Source organism: Varanus komodoensis, unplaced genomic scaffold (genome assembly GCF_004798865.1).
Source record: "Varanus komodoensis strain SLA01 unplaced genomic scaffold, ASM479886v1 scaffold106, whole genome shotgun sequence".
Classification (NCBI taxonomy): Eukaryota; Metazoa; Chordata; class Lepidosauria; order Squamata; family Varanidae; genus Varanus; species Varanus komodoensis.
In genome coordinates this window covers 331,080-347,627 of record NW_025335301.1, presented here as the reverse complement: position 1 = coordinate 347,627, position 16,548 = coordinate 331,080, and the positions used below count along the sequence as shown (strand labels likewise).

General features: G+C 54.6%; 1 protein-coding gene across 1 annotated transcript in view; it reads left to right on the top strand.

Annotated features, from left to right (window-relative positions):
- The window catches only part of CHD5 (chromodomain helicase DNA binding protein 5), an 80,695-nt gene that overhangs the window by 6,949 nt on the left and 57,198 nt on the right, over window positions 1-16,548 (top strand). Inside the window, exons 3-9 of the mRNA XM_044419669.1 lie at window positions 5,962-6,144; window positions 6,552-6,670; window positions 7,290-7,534; window positions 8,345-8,469; window positions 9,397-9,520; window positions 10,588-10,754; window positions 12,590-12,805. Of these exons, the coding sequence (XP_044275604.1) occupies window positions 5,962-6,144; window positions 6,552-6,670; window positions 7,290-7,534; window positions 8,345-8,469; window positions 9,397-9,520; window positions 10,588-10,754; window positions 12,590-12,805 (1,179 nt within the window). The remainder of the gene's footprint in view (window positions 1-5,961; window positions 6,145-6,551; window positions 6,671-7,289; window positions 7,535-8,344; window positions 8,470-9,396; window positions 9,521-10,587; window positions 10,755-12,589; window positions 12,806-16,548) is intronic.

Sequence of the window (16,548 nt, the reverse complement as noted above, 5' to 3'; positions counted from 1 at the left end):
TGGGGTTTTCATGGCAAGGGTACTGGAGTGGGTTGCCATTTCCTTCTGGATCACCTTTCGTCAGAGCGCTCTGCTATGACCTGTCCATCTTGGGTGGCCCTGCACGGCATGGCTCATAGCCTCATTGCCTACACAAGCCCCTTCGCCACAGCAAGGCAGTGATCCACGAAGGGGTTTCCTTCATATATTCAATATCATTAATCACAAAATGGACATTATCTTTCATTAATTTCTTTGTTACAAATCCAGTCTGGTCTGTATGGATTTGTTTGTCTATACATTTTCTTATTCTTTCAGCCATTATTAAAGGGAAGAGTTTGTAGTCCTCATTTAATAGTGATGTAGGCCTTTAAGACTGTGGCAGAGAAGAATCATTGCCTTCTTTATGTATCAACGTTACATGAGCTTCTTGCCATGGTGTGGGTAATGATCTCTCATTTTTAATTTCATTCATTACTTTTTGAAGTGGTAGTATTGATTTTTCCTCCAGGCACTTATAATATATTGCTGAAAAACCACCCAGTCCTGGTGCTTTATCTTTCAAAAATCTTTTTATAGCTTGTGAGATTTCTTGAGTTTTAATTGTGCTGTTTAGTGTTTTTCTTTGATCCAATGTGAGCTTATCAGTATGAGCTTCTTCTATGTATTGCTCTAGTCCATCTTCTGAAGTTAAACCATTTTTGTAAAAATTTGAAAAAAAAAGTTTGAACTGCTCATGTATTTATTTCTCCACCTAAGCGATTCTGTTACCCTTTTTACCCCTGCTGTCGACTGCTCCTCCATTTCCCTTATGCGAGAGGTGGGCTACGCCCCAACCCACATTTAGTCACTTGTTCAATGGGGTTTTGTTTTAAGAAAATTAGTTTCTTCCAAACTTCCTCTGTCTCAGTCAAAGCTAGTTGATTTCTTAATTGTCTGAGCTCAGTTAAGGTTGATTTGACTGAGGACGTCTTATGATGACTCTCTAGTTCTTGAATTCTTTGAGGGAGCCAGCGTTTGTCCACAGACAGTCTCCGTGGTCGTGTGGCTGGCATGACTAAACACCGAAGTGCACGGAATGCTGATACCTGCCCACCGAAATGGTACCCTTTTATCTACCTGCATTTGCATGCTTTCGAACTGCAAGGTTGGCAGGAGCTGGGACGGAGCAACGAGAACTCACCCCGTGTGTGGATCCGAACTGGCGACCTTTCGATCAACCAGCCCAGCAGCACAGCAGTTTAAACCACTGCGCCACCTGCAGTCCCTTGGGTATATTAGACTCCTATAAATATTAGATTGATTAGATCCATTTTAATCTATTGTTAGCTATTGTCAGTGCAAAATTAATATAAGTTAGCTTATTAGGAGAAGGGTCTTCCAGTTTTTCCCGTTTTTCCAAAGTCTCTGGCAGATGCCAGTAGATCCATCAGTTGGTCAAACAAATAATCTTCTGTGAGCCGTCCTAAGGCTGTATAGCAAAGGGACAGCATACAAAAACTTTAAATAAATAAAATAAATAAAAATAAAAATAATCTCTTCTTTCTGTCAAAGAAATCCTTGCCTAGATTGATTTCTTTTGTCCAGCAGATGGCGCCAATTTTGCAATTACCAATTTAAAGAAATCTATGTACGTCACTTTCATTTTCAAAGAAGCAAAAAATTGGGAAAACTATAGTTCTCTACTTTCCCTTTATCTGGGAATGGAGGCATCCACAAGTCCACCCTGAAAATCTATTCTACAGGATAATTCCTCCCAATTCTTAAAAATGGTGGCTTCTTTGCCTTATTCTCAGAAGAGCTTAACAGCGAAGAAGGGAGAAGTGGCAGCTAATTCTTCTTCTCCCCGCAAGCCATCGCCAAGCCACGCAGACCGCTGAAGCGGACAGTCGTCCACACCCGATCAGCCATTCGTAGCCTATTGGTGCAAGGAACAGATTACGTTATGGCTTCGTTGCTGTGTAGTCCCATTAGAAGTTAAATAAAAGCAGCTGTTCATTCATAAGCTCCATTTGGACAAGCAAAAGATTGTTTTTCAATGTCCTTGTTGTCAAAGATTACAAGTTACAGTCACTTGACTTGGGGGAGAGAGATAAGAGGAGAAACTTGGGAAGGGGAAAAAAGAATTTTTAAAAAGTATTGCGGGGGGATGTGATTTTAAACCAATTCCTTGTTTATCTTATCTTGTCATTTTAATAGTATCAGAATAAATCAGGCATTTGAGCATTCCTGATAAGGCTGATTGATTACCTGTCCCCAGATCTTCATCACGAAGGTGAAGAGAAGGCCTAGCCTTCGCTTGGCAGTGGGCAGATGCCAGCTGGCAAGACAAGGGCAGGGGCACTCAGAGAGTGCATCTTCCTGAGAGTCCGCCTGGGCCCCATTTCTTGATCGCCTGTTGTGGAACAGCTTTTAGAAAGTGCAGGCGTTTGTCACTTAGGTGGCCACTGAGACAGGACGCCCGACGAGGGGGATCCTGGCATGCGGTTCCCCTAGTGGTTCAGGTTCAGGTGCAGAAGGATGAATGTCCAGACCAAACAGTGGAGCTTTGGCCTGCATTGCAGCCGAGACCGACCTGAGAGGCTGCCTCACAGGCAAAGAATTGGGACGGGACGGCCCAGCGTGTGCCTCAGCAGGCATGGGGTTTACATAGAGAGGTGGTGCCCCTTCCGCCGGGGCAGCAGCCCCGCCACGTCCCCTGCAAGCCGGAGCTGAGGGCTGCCTGCATGGAGCGGCCTCGCCCCTGCCATGTGCTCTGTCCAGGGTCCTGAAGTCCCCGGCTTTGCCGCTGGCTACCCTTGATGAGAAGAAAGGCCACTAAAACCTGTAAGTGCCAAAGGTGGTTTTCCAAGGAGCAACCGGTGCAGCATTTGGCACGTCTGGTCAGATCTGTTTGGACACGACACTGAATGCAGGCACTTGAAATGCCTTTGGGGCACACCTCAGATTTCATGTGGGAATGGAAGAGATGGCTCTGCAGAGTCACGGTTTCATGACAGATGGAGCTGGGCAAAGATTTGTGCGGAGTGAGTACCTCCTTGCCCCCTGAAGGGCCTTCCTGGATCACGGGAAGGCACCGCCTGTTCCACAGTGGCCAGCCGGATGCCTTTTGGAACCCGCACACAGGGTGCCTTAGCGAGGTTCCTCAGCTGTCACTCACAGGCCGTCCCCCTGCTCTCTGCCTCTGGCAGGTGGTTGCTTGAAGAAGCGTTTCCCCGTTGAGCTGGCATGGCTGCAAATCATGGAATGCCTGAGCGTGCCTTTGTCTTTCCTTTGACGAAAGCTATTAGCGTGCACCGCCAATTCTGTAGGTCAACTGTGTGCTGTTCAAAGAGGGACTTCTTTTCCCTGTCCTGAACTGAGGGTTGTGCAGTGTGATTGGAGGACCACAAGCCTGGCCCTGTGAGCAGGGAGGTGGTCCAAGGGTCCCTGCACACTGGCGGCATAGGCCATGGTGCCGTCCAGTGCCCTTTGCGCTACGTGGCCGGCCTGTCCCAGCCTCAGACCTTCCAGATGTGTTGGCTAGAACTCCCAGCCTCTCTGGCCAGGGATGCTGGGGCGTAGTCCAGCACACCTGAGGGCCCCAGGTTGGGGAAGGCTGATTGCACATGCTCAGACAGGGCTGTCACGGACTCGTAAACGCACGCAGGCTGTTGTACCGAAGGGGTAGCAAATGCTGCTTCCTGCCCCCAGGCCAGCCAGGTCATTCCCCAGGGCAGTGTTTGCCACAAGAAGGCAGCCTTGCTGGCGCCACACGCTGGATGTAGGGCAGGCTTAGGGGCTCCCGTGGTTGCTTGGCTGGGCAGCTGGGTGAGGTCTCTCGAGAGCGGCAGCACAGGCGCTGTGATGCAGGTGCCTGCGGCCGTGCAGTGTGTCTCCTGCTGCAGCTGGTATGAGAACTTGATTTTCTTGGTTTATTTCATTTCCTTACGACCCCATAGCTGAACTTGCAATACTTAGAGATGGAGGGGGCAATTGTGAAAGGTACAGAGCTCCACTTGGCGCCGTTCTGTGCATGCAAAAGTCTAAAACGAGTCCGCACACTTGCAAGACTCCCTGTGTTGTAAGCTGCCCAGAGGGCCTATAAGTGATGAGGCGACACAGAAATTGAATGAATGAATGAATGAATGAATGAATGAATGAATGAAGTGCCCAGAGCTTTGCAGAAGGAAGCCCTGGGATTTCCTGGCAGGCCGGAGTTTCCTTCTGAGATGGAGAGTGCATGTGGGTAGGGAGTCAGAGCCAGGGATGCTCCTGGGATGAGCTCACCACCGCTTCCCAACGGTGAAGCCTGAGCTGGGATGGAGAGACGCCACTTCTGTCGAACTGGTGGGCAGGCCAGAGCAGGAACTGAGTGGGGGCAGAGCCCAGCACAAATGGCCCCTTTCTCTCTCTCTCTCTGGCACCCCTTCCCCCTGTCTGTGTCCCTGTCCCTCCTCACCCGGTGGGCTGACGGAGGAAAGGGGGTCGGTGCTTGCCCACCCTCTGAGCTGGTTGCTTGCAGAGGTCTTCTGAAAGAGGTCGGGGGCTGCCAGTGCCCCCCCCCCCCAGACAGATTTGTGTGGAATCACAGAATCAGAGAGGAGCTGGTCCAGGCACCTGCAGCCGCCATGAAGGGCAGCCGCCCACCCATCCAAGCCCAGCCGCGTGCCCCACCCTCTCCGCCTCTCTCCCCATCTAGTCCACATCTACTTCTGTGCCGCTTCTGCCCACTGGCTTGTGTCTGCCCTCAGGAAGGACAGTGAGCACACCAATGTCCCCTTCCATAGGCAGCCTCATGGGTATTTGAGATCTGTTACAGCATCTCCCCCGGATCTTCTCCAGGCTAGACATATCCAGCTCTTTCATCCATTCCTCAAAAGACGATTTCCAGAGCTCTCCGCATCTTGCTTGCCTTTTCCTGGCATTCCCACATTCTTTGGGACCAGGGAAAAGCAGGCCGCTTGGGTGGGCCCAGTAGATGAGGCCATGGGGGTGACTCTGGGGAGCCTTGGCCACGGATGTGCCCAGGCCGGCTCTCTGCTCTCCCCAGGGAGGCCCGCTCGCTCCCCACGCCGGAGGGCCCACCGCACAGGCAGGCGTGTGTGCCCCCGAGGCCCATCTGCCTGTGTGGAGAGCTGTTTCCGGCGGGTTTTGCGGGGCAGGGGGAGCATGGCAGCCGAGCACAGCAGTTGCTGGGGGGGGTTGCAAGCCTGCTTTACCCCCGCCTGTGTCCACATGTTCATTCAGCGCAGGGAAGTGGGTGTTTACCCACCGCTCACAAGGAGATACAGGGAGGAACAGCCTGAAACTGCATAAGAACATATCTATAATGCTTGGCACACATATTCTTCATCCAATGTTTCCCTCCCTTATTTTATTTTTTTACATAAGAAAAAGGGCTTTAATTCAGTGATGGGAAATGTGTAGCCCTCCAGTTGTTGTTGGACTTCAAATCCCATCATCCTCATCCACCATGTTGGAGGATGATAGGAGTTATAGTCCAACAACCTCTGAATGGCCGCATCTTTGGCATCCCTCCTTGTGTCTGTTGGGGGCGGGGGGGTCTCTGATTCAGTTTTAAGAGATTGCACAAGCCAGCCCTAAAATCTCTGCACATTCCACAAGGAATTCATTTCTGAGCCTTTTGTAATGAGCAACTCTTACTATAATTGACTTTTTAAAGTGGGAATGTTAAAAACATTGAAACACCGTAGTGCACTTTTCAGTGCCCTGCGAGCAGATTTGGACAACATCAGCTTGTTGCTGAATGCCTCCTGCATGGGGTTCGGTGCGCAAGGGAGATGCTGGAGGTGCCTGGGAAGCCCTGGCCTCCTTCTGGTTCCTCTCTGTCTTAGCAGTCCGGGCCTTGACTTGGAGGCCTTCATTCCAGGAGGGGTTTGGGGTTAAAGCAAACATACATAAAGTCCTGCTGAGAGCAGGAGCGGTGACAGGCCGCCTCTTCTCGCTACTGGATGCCTGCTTGTTTTTGTCAAAATTTAGGGGAGCCACAACGAAGATCTCTCTGAGAACGAGGAGGAGCTGGGAGAAAAATCAGAGAGCGAGGGCAGTGACTATTCCCCGAACAAGAAGAAGAAGAAGAAACTGAAAGAGAAGAAGGAGAAAAAGGCCAAACGGAAAAAGAAGGATGAGGAAGCGGTGGAGAATGATGATGGAGGCTTGAAGGTACGGCGGCTCCAGGTCTGGGCTGCTGCAGCCAACAGCATCCTGTTGTGTGTGTGTGTGGGGGGTGTGCTCCATGCTGTGGCCCAAGGGCATTTTCTGGGTGTGTGAGAGCCCTGAGAATAGCCTCACTTGCTGGGAGATGAGGCGGGGAGAGGTGAAGACCCTTGCCTGACCATTCTCTCTCGGGTGCCTGAGGAAAATATGGATTCAGCTCAGTGCTTCTGGAAAAACAGCTTCCTTCCCCAGGGGCTGCAATTAAAACTTTGCCATACTGTATGTTTAACATATGGAAATACTGCTAAGAAACCAAATGTACAGGAAAGGTCACCTCTGTGAATGTCGTGCACTGAATGTACACCCATTAAAACAATCCCGTGTCCCTTCAGTGCGGCTCTTTCCTCCCACAGGAGCCCAAGAGCTCAGCACAGCTGATGGAGGAGTGGGGCCTGGATGACGTGGACTACGCTTTCTCGGAGGAGGACTACCACATGCTGACCAACTACAAGGCTTTCAGCCAGTTTCTCAGGTACGCGATGGAGGCCCTCTGTTCACCCTGGTTCTCTGGATTCTGCAAAGACCTTCCTCCCCTTGCAGGAGCCTGTTGGAGCAGGAGGGCTGACTCCTTCCGAGAGGTGTGCTGACTCGGACTCTGATCCAGAAGTGAAGCAGTACAGCTCCCTCCCACAGTGGGGCCAGGGGAGGAGGGCCACAGGGGGGCCACGGCCTTCATTCAGGAGTTGCGCTGGCAGTGAAGAGCGGAAGAGCTGCCCACAGGCCTCTGCTGGTGGCCAGGGGACTGGAAGGACAGCTCAGCACAGGGAAGGCGGTGGCCCCAGAGGGTCGCTCCAGGCTCCCACTGGAGCAGTCGAGGAGCCGTCCGTGGTGCCGAGCCAACGCCGAGAATGAGAGAGAAGAGCGTCCCGCGTGTGGCACAAGGGTGGTCCTGCTCCCGGGGCCAATCTGGGCAGCTGCTGTGGGAAAGGGGCGCTGGACTCAGCGGGTCAGGGTCCGATCTTGCCCCCAGCTTTGGAGAGCTCCCCCGCCCCCAGCCCAGGCTGTGTCCCGGTCCCTGAGGAGCAGTAGCTTCCGTTGGTCTCGGCTCGGTGACGCTATGACTGACCCACTCTGCTCTGCTTCTTCCCCAGGCCGCTGGTCGCCAAGAGGAACCCCAAAATCCCCATGTCCAAGATGATGACTGTCCTCGGGGCCAAGTGGCGAGAGTTCAGCGGCAACAACCCATTCAAAGGCAGCTCGGCAGCCGCCGCCGCCGCCGCTGTGGCTGCAGCCGTGGAAACTGTGTCCGTGGTCCCGGTGCCGCACCCGGGCAGCCCTGCGCAAGAGCCGCCACCGGCACCGGTCGTCAGAAAGGCCAAGATGAAAGAGGGGAAAGGTGCCTCAGCCGGGGCGGGGCACCGGGGGAAGCCACCGCGGGTGTGTTGCACAGGGATTCTGCCCCCCCCCACATGTTGAGGGGCACAGCCCTTCACAAGAGAAACATCAGGCCTTCACAGCTCATCAGCAAGATACTCTTCTGAAGCAGCCTCTGGGCAGCACGGAAGGGGAAACGGGAGGAATGAACCCGGCCCTTCCCAGTCCGCCGGTTCCCCCAGGCACTGCCCCGTTCCGGCTCCACCAGAGTCAGCCAGGTAACTGGGCAGGTCTTGCCCGGCTCCTAAGGAACATCATGAAGCCGGTAGGGAGGGAACTGCACAGGCAGGATGGGGAAGGGTGCCTGTTTGCAGAGCATTGTCATGGGCAGCCGTAAAACTGGAGAGAATGGCTCTGTCGGAGAAGCAAAGAGGGCCGCGTGGGGGTCACTGCTGGGAGCTGCCGAAATGGGGCTGGTCATGGCATTGGAGCCCCACCGGACTCACGAATGGCAGCTTGCCAACCCTGAGCAGCCACAGAGGGAGCCTGCGGTTTGTTGTGAGGCTGTGGTTGCAGGTTGTTCCGCTGCAGCTAGGTCTTGAGCCAGGAGCCAGCATGGCTGCCGGTCTCCAGGGTGGACTCGTCAGTGGGGCTTTCCAGAACCAGAAATGGGGCCATGCTGCAACGGCAGCTGGAAGTGTGGGACCGCCAGGCAGCCGGGCCCCCTGGCGTCAGGCAGGGACTTGGACGGGGCCATCCCTGGAAGTGGCTGGGCTCCAGGAAAGAGGGGGCCGCCTCCATCACCCGATGCCTCTCCTTGCCGATCCCGCAGGTCCTGGCGCACGGAAGAAAATCAAGAACGCCAAAGAGAGCAAGAAAAAGGGGAAAGGGAAGAAGGCCACGGCCCTGAAATTCCGCTTCGGGGGGATCGCCAGCAAGAGGAAAAAGGGCTCCTCCGTAAGTAGACCCCATCCGCACGGTCGCGCACGCCACGCATGACGTGTGTTGGGGCAGCCCTCCCCTGCTGCCCCAGAACAGGGGGGCCGGGCCACCAGTGCTGGGGGGGCCCTTCGTCCATGGCTCCTTTTCTTCAGAGCCTTATAGGAGTGACGCCTGGGACTGAATCCCATACCCATGATGGGCTTGCCATCAGGGGAGCTCCTGCAATGCTCCGAAGAACTGCTGCATTGGATAAGGAGCCCTGCTCACTTGGGAGACATCTGCCCTCCCACTCCTAAAAACATTTGGAATTAACGTGAGGGTTTTTGCAGTTTAAAAGTGGGGCATTCTCTCTCTCTCTCTCTCTCTCTCTCTCCCCTCTACCCCATGCCACCCAGAAATATTCTTCTTTTTTATTAGCCTTTCTGTCGTCCCTAGTGGACATTGTCGGACACTGTGCAGGCGATTCTCCATCTCTCACAAAAGCTGAAAGGGGTTGGCTCATGAGGCAGCCTGGCAGGACCGATGCTCAGGGCAGCTGAAAGGAGCCTCTGTGTCCAGGAGCAGGCTACCTGGGAGTTCCAGTTCAGGGGAGGGAAGGGGGGCACATCTGATTCTTGGGGTTTCCCCAGGCAGCCACACACCCCTTTCTTGCCAGCAACCATTCTGTGCTTTCCAGCTTTTCCCTGCTGTGCTAAAAGAAATAGTTCATGTCCGTAAGAACTTTGAACGGTCATCATCCACAGCCAGCCAGGGATTGTGGGGATCTTAGGCCAACGTATGTGAGAGATACCAGATCCAGGAAGGCTGCCTTGCTCACTCCTGCCTTTGAGGTGGGGTGACTGCATGAGCCTGGGACCCCTTCTGAAGGGAGAGGCAAGCAGGGCTTGGGGTGATCCCACAAGGCAGCAATGGAAACCGCCTGCGGTTTGGCTTTGGTTGCAGAGTGAGGACGATGATCGGGGTGACTCTGACCCGGACAGCGCCAGCATCAACAGCTGCTCCATGCGCTCCGATGCCTCTCCCGCTGCGGGCAGGCGGGGAAAGAAGAGGAAGAAGAAGAGGCCAGGTATGCTGGCATCTGGGGGCGGGAGCCTGCCGCAGAGCGAGGATCAGCCTTGCCTGGGCAGCCCTTCGTGCCCTTGCGGTGCTGCAGCAGCGCTGGGAGAGCCAGGCAGTGTCGTGGTTCAGGGCGTGGGCCCAGGACTCGGACCCCGCTCAGCCGTGGAGCCACCTGGGTGACTCTGGGCTGGCCACAGGCTGTCATCCTCGCCTGCCCACAGGACTCCTGTTGCCAGGAGGACATGGAGAGGAGGCACAACTTGTAAGCTGCCTCGGGCTCCTTTCAAACATGGCGGTGCTGGTGGAGACGCAGGCAGGCGGTGTTTAAAACTGAAGGTGAAATGGAAGAGGCCACGGCTCAGCGATGGAGGCCCTGTGTGATTCCTGGCATCTCCGGGCAGGGCCTGGAAGGAACCTGCCGGACACCCTGGGAAGCTGGGTGTGCTGAGAGCGGTGGGACCTCACCCTGCCTTGGCAAGCAGAGGGCCCCTCCGCAAGACCCTGCTGCACACACGCACCGTCGCGCGCACACTGCCACGGCTGCTGCAGAGAGGCTCGGGCAGCCAGGATGTGTGTGTGGGGGGGGGCATTTTACAAGTTCTCCTGGGCTGATCAGAAATCCCGTTGGGGCCTTGTGAGTCCTGAGGCAGCCCCTTAGCTCTGGGGGAGGCCCTGGGCCATGGTGAGCGCTGGGAAGACCTTGGGCAGCCGCTGGAGATCGCTGCCCACATGGGCTTCTGCTCCCCCTGGGCAGTGAGGTTCTTCTTGTGTCTCAAAGGCTCCACTGGACCGGTGGCCAGCTCCCAGCATGTCTGGCCGGGGCAGCCTGCTCCGCTCACGACATGCCCACCATGTGCACGTCCAGCCTGTCCTTGGACAACCTCACCGATGGGGCCTCAGCCACCTCCCACGGAAGCCCGTTCCACGCCCTCGGTGCCCTAACCGTCAGGAAGGGCTTCCCGGCGTCCCCGCCAGGTCTTGCTTCCCCAGTGCTGCATCCCCAGCACGCTGGCCGGGCACCTGCCCCCAGCCTGCTGAGAATGACGTTTCCACTGCCTCACTCTTGTTTCCCAGCTGCAGAAGGCGATGGCTACGAGACGGACCACCAGGACTACTGCGAAGTGTGCCAGCAGGGCGGGGAGATCATTCTCTGTGACACGTGTCCCCGCGCCTACCATCTCGTGTGCCTGGACCCGGAGCTTGAGAAGGCGCCCGAGGGCAGGTGGAGCTGCCCGCACTGTGTGAGGAGCCTTGGGGCTGAGGGCTGCCGGGGTGGCGCGGGGCACGACCCGGCAGGAGGGTGCACCGCCGGGAGCCTGAGTCAGGTGTGGCCCCTGGGCCGGCCGCAGAGCCGGGCAAGACTGCAGCGAACCGGACCCTTCCCCCCACGGGGAGGCCACAGCGGAACAGCCACTGCCGCCCACACCACCCTGCGAGGCACAGCGGGCTTGCCCTGCCTGGCAGCCCTGCCCTGACGGTGCCCGGGCAAAGCACGCCCCCGCACGGGAGAAGAGGCGCTCCAGGTTACCGCCCAGGGACAGGGTGGGCCCAGGTTGGTGCATGGCGGGGGGCAACTTTCAAAGTGTGTGCGGACGACCGGCATGCCCAGGATCCGAGGGGCCCTACACGTGGGCACTGCACCTCTTGCAGACCACGAGCTGCATGTGCTTTTGGGGACTGGGTTGCATGAGCTCTTGCTGAGAGCTCTGACTCTGAGAGCTCTCGCTGCTCATATGTAATTCCACCTTTGAGGAAACATCTCAGCTTTCAGAAAGGCCTCCAGCAAAAGCTGGAAATCACCGAACAAGTGCGAGTCGGGCAACGTGACCCGTGAGACTCAGCACCTCTGTTCTGGGGCTCATTACATTTCCAGTGGCATCGAGCCAATTCTGTTGGGACGCTGAGACCTTGGAACGCATCCTCCTTACTGTCCTCCTCCGTCCCCAGAAGAGGCAGAGCGGAGAGCGGAGAGGCAGTGGGGAATCGGTTTTTAACAATGGGATTTATCCTTCCATATCCAGTGAACACACATTTTCTAGAGCAGGGGTCCTCATACTTTTTCTAGTGGGGGCCAGCTGACAGGTGCCAGCAGTGGGCACAGGCTGCCAAGGTGGTGCCGGCGGGGGGGGGGGGGGGGCTGCACCCCCATGGGGGGGGGGGGGGGGGGCCCACGGGGAAAGGTGCCGGCTTGCCCACGAGATCATTTTCTCCAATTGAGTCCAAAACGATCTCCCCACAAGCAAGCTGCTGCTGGGCGCGCACGGCAAGGTGCCGGCTTGCTCATGAGGAGATTGTTTTCTCTGAGCTAGTCCAGAATGACCTCCTCATGAGTAAGCTGTCTGCCTGCGCCCAACAAGTGCAAAACCTGTGGGGTGGGCTGGTTAAATGGTCATGGCGGGCCGGATCCGTCCTGCGGGCCGTAGTTTGAGGACCCACGTTCTAGAGATTTGCTGTGACTGAGCAGTATAGAACTAATTAAATCAATCTGGAAGGGCCGTGCTGAGAGGGAGCTGTCCTGGTGGCCAGTGTCAAGCATGAAATGTTAACATCCAGCATGTCTGGAAATCAGAGACAGATGTCAAGTACTGGACAAAGAGTTGAAGAACGTTGGGACCAAAATCCCAGGAGGGCCTAAGCCGGGCCAGGCCTAGCCCAGGGAGGACATGCAGCTCTGCCTTCCTGGGGTGCCAAGGGGAGCTGGGGTGGTTGGAGCAGCACATTCTAATTTTTCTCCGTTTTATCACTTTCCCATCTTAAGTCCGGCTCATCCCAGTCTTGGATTTTTTTTGTTAAGATGTTTGCATTAAAACACATCCCTCTACATACACTTCTCCCAATGCAGCCACCTCTTTAATTTTTCTTAATAAACATCTTTTGCAAGTGATATAATGCTCTTTTTTGTTTGCATTTTCAGTAACAGGGACCCTTTAAAATTAGAACACTCCTTTGTGAAAGTTAGAGACACGTGCCATTTGAAAAATAGTTGTGCTTCTCTTCATCCTCTGGTTTGGAAGTGTGAAATGAGGCATGTTGGCAAACAAGTGGAAACTGAATGTATTTCTTCCCCCTTCCTTAGGAGAAGGAGGGCATCCAGTGGGAGCCGAAGGACGAGGAGGACGAGGATGAAGAGATGGGAGAGGAGGAGGACGACCACATGGAGTTCTGCCGCACCTGCAAGGATGGCGGGGAGCTCCTTTGCTGTGACACCTGTCCGTCGTCCTACCACCTGCACTGCCTGAACCCGCCACTGCCGGAAATCCCGAATGGGGAATGGCTGTGCCCCCGCTGCACAGTGAGTGTTGAGCGCCTTCCTCGTGCCTCCGGCTCCGCCCTGGCGAGGCCCTGGCATTGCCCGGCTCGGGGTGGGCCGGGGCCGGCCAGGCATGCCCCTCTGAAGCCTCGTGCCTGCCAGGGCTGCACGCAGACCCCCTGCTTGGCCTGCAAGCTCGCTCTACCAACTCCACCTGGTGGATTGCAGCTCAGAATTTTGGGGCCTGAAGGCAAATTTCAGGAATCTTGCATGTCAGGAAGGGCTTTCCTAGAATCATAGAAACAAAGAAACAGAGTGAGTCAGAAGGGGTCTCCCGGGCCATCTAGTCTGACCCCTGGCTCCAGCCAGCCCCACTCATGACACAAGGTTGACCGTGTGCATGTCCAGCCTATCCTTAAACCCTCATAGAATAATGGAATAGAGAGTTGGAAGGGGCCAAGAAGGTTGTCAGATCCATCCACCCTGCTGTTGCAGGACACCATGTTACACCATCCCACTCAGATGACTGCCCAGTTTCGCCTTGAATGCCTCTCGTGAGGGAGAGCCCCCACCTCTCCAGGCAGCCGGTCCCACTGTTGTACTGCTTTGACAGTGAGGAATCTGGGTTGTTGCAGCTTGACTTGATTATTCCATGTCCTACACTCTGGTATCAGCAAAAGGAGATCTTTGTGACAGCCTTTGAGGTACTTATAGAGGGATGCCATGACCCCCTCAATCTTCTCTTCTCTACACTGAATATGCCCAGTTCTCCCAGTTTCTCCTCACAGGGCAATGTTTTCAAACCCTGGATCATTTTCTGGACTCTTTCTTATTTTTCTGCATTCTTCTTAAATCTTGGTGCCAACGCAACAGGGAATCTCCCTCAATTATCCTCCTTTCATTGTTGCAATCTTTGCTACCTTTCTCCTTACTTGATAGCCTTTTGTCTCTTTTTCAGAGCTACTCAGTGTGTAGTGCAGTTCTTTCTCAATGGGTCTCTCACTCACCTCTTCCTCGAGCAACTTCAAGTGGTCCCAGAGTTCCATTGCTTCCCCTGGTGCAGAGCGTCTTCTCGTTCTTCTGCATCTGTCACCCTTTTCCAGGGAGTTTCCTCCTCATTTTCCCTTCCCTCAGAATTTTCTTCTGCCTCAGCTTGCTGCTGCACTGCTTGCTTCGGGACTCCCCTTTGCTGTTGTAGCTCTGCCGCTCTGCCTAAAACCTCTTCATCTTCTTTTACTGCATGGAGGGTGGGCATCCACTGCTCTGCTGCTTCCATCTTTTCTTTGGGCAGGGCTACCAGCTTGCACTCATGGCCCGAGTGGGCCATGCTGCCCTCAGGCAGGGAAACACGCATTGTGCAGACGTTGCTAGTTGCCTCCACTGCAGAGTCTTCTCGGCCCGTTCCTTGTGCTGCCTTTGTGATTCTGTCTTGGGAGGCTGTTAAAGCTGCTGGTGCTTTCTCCTGTCTCCACGGAAGGTTGACAACAGAGTTCCACCAGTAAATGGGAGTGTGTTACAAGGAGGGAAGTAAGTGGTGGGGGGGAGGAGAATTAAGATCAAAAGAAGAATAAAGAAGGGGGGAAAGTTAGGGACATCTCCCTTGACCTCCCCCACTGAACTCTGCCATCAAACTCCTGTTGGCTCTCCCTGTTTGCTCGCTCCCTGGGGGCTTGGCTGCTTGTATCCCAGGGCCTCTGGACCAGCTGGGGCAGCTTCCTCCAATCTGATTGGCTGGGAGTCAGGAGCAGAATATCTGTTTTTGAGTAAGAACCATGCCAAACACATTCCTCTCCCTCAAAGGGGGAATAGATTTGTTTTTAATGGATGTAATTGTTTAAAAGGAAAACAGTAATTAGTGGGACTTGTCCTCAGTCATCCTTAGAATACATCTATTGACATAGAGACACAGAAACAGAGTGAGTCAGAAGGGGTCTCCCGGGCCATCTAGTCTGACCCGTGGCTCCAGCTGGCTCTGCTCATGACATGCCCACCATGTGCATGTCTGGCCTATCCTTGAATGCCCGCACCAATGGGGCCTCAACCAAATCAACAGGGCAAGTTAGTAATGATTAATTTAAGTCCTGTTGGTCTACTCTAGGCATGACTAAATTTGGATCCAAATGTGAATTAAAAACAAAACAAAACACTGGACTGGTGTTATGTGTGTGTCCCAATTTTCTGCAAGATAGGAAACTGCAATGTTTTGCCTTTTATTACTGTTCAAATGGCACAAGTGCAAAATCTGTTACGAGAATTCTTGTTGGAATTCAAATGGGGCCCAGCCCAAGAGATACTAGACAATTTTGGGTGGTGCTACAGAATCTGGATTCCTTCGATCCCTGGGTCCAGGTTTCAGAAGGACTCACTCCCAGCATCACTACAAGCCTGCACAATGACAGCATCATGGCTTTTCCTGCAACCTTTGAACAGTAATATTGGGGATCTAGGGGCAGAAATGGCATCATCCTATTCACAGACTTCTTTAACATCCACCCCCTTGGGAGATGAGCCCTAGACGCATAAGAGGGAGCTCAAGCTTGCATTGGAAGTAGCGTCATTGCCTCCTTCTTCCTTTCAGAGTCTCAGTTTTCCATCACCAAGCACTTTATGTCCTGGTTATGCCTAGCCTTCCCCACCCCACCCAGGAATGCATACATGTTTTTGTACATGGGTTTAAATGACACTCAAAGTGCGCATTCCCCCACAGTCAAAAGTGCCTTCGTACACCTTCTAGAATGCTGCATCCTGTGCTGGAGAGCTTTGTTCACTGCCTTTTTCCTTGCCCACCGCAGGGTGGAGTGGAGTGGAGTGGCAGGGCTGTGCTTGGTGGAATGTGCTGCGAACTCAGGCGTGCATTGCTTTCGGACGACAAATTGCATCTGGGCCCTTGAGGTTCCCTTTGGGTGACCTTGTGCTAAGATCTTCCCCAGCTGATTCCTCGCCTGCCCTGGTAGAGAGAAGGTGGAGTAGCAGCCCACCGGGAGAGCTGCAAGCTGCCTGGGTCCTCGTGGGCAGGTCACAAGTAGAGGCTGCCTCCAGCCAAACCCTGCAGCAGTCCATCCACGGGCAAGGCAGGTTTCTCTGGAGAGCCCACACCACCTTGCGGAGGTCCCTTTCTCTGGCTTTGCAGGCCTTCTCCTTCCACTTTCTCTGGCTTTGCAGGGCTTCTCCTTCCACTTTCTCTGGCTTTGCAGGGCTTCTCCTTCCACTGTGAGGCTAGGAGACGGCATCTTCGGCCCAGTGCTGAGTCTCTTGCACCTGCCCAGTTGCCGCTTCCCCTTTCGTTGTATTCGGATCTGAGTTGGATGGAATATTGCCCTTCATCCCACCCCTGCACAGCATCAGCAGCATCAACAGCAGCAGCAGCTTTTTCGAAATTAGCAGCAAAATGATGTCTGTGGCACTAAGGAGCACTAGAAAGGTCAACGTGAGCTTCCTTGTGAACAGCCTCTGACCCTTGTTGGGGTCCATAGCTGCTGCCAATCCCTCAGCAGGTTCAAACTGCTGTACCCGATTTGCACCCTGAAGTGCTACGGAGGCTATCAGTCTGCCCTTAAAATTTAAAGCATAAATTCACTTTTGGGTGGTCCAACCGAATGCAGCTGGCGGAGGGTGGAGGTCCCGAGGGCAGCATGGTCCGTGCCGGTCTCCCTCACTGCCTCTGGAGGACACAGGCCTGCTCCCGGGGCTGCGTGCGATGCAGGCGAGTGCAAGATGCGACGCTGCCCCGAGAGAGGCCAAACGCCGCAGGTGCTGGGCACGGGTGCCTGCGGGGGCTGTGAGTG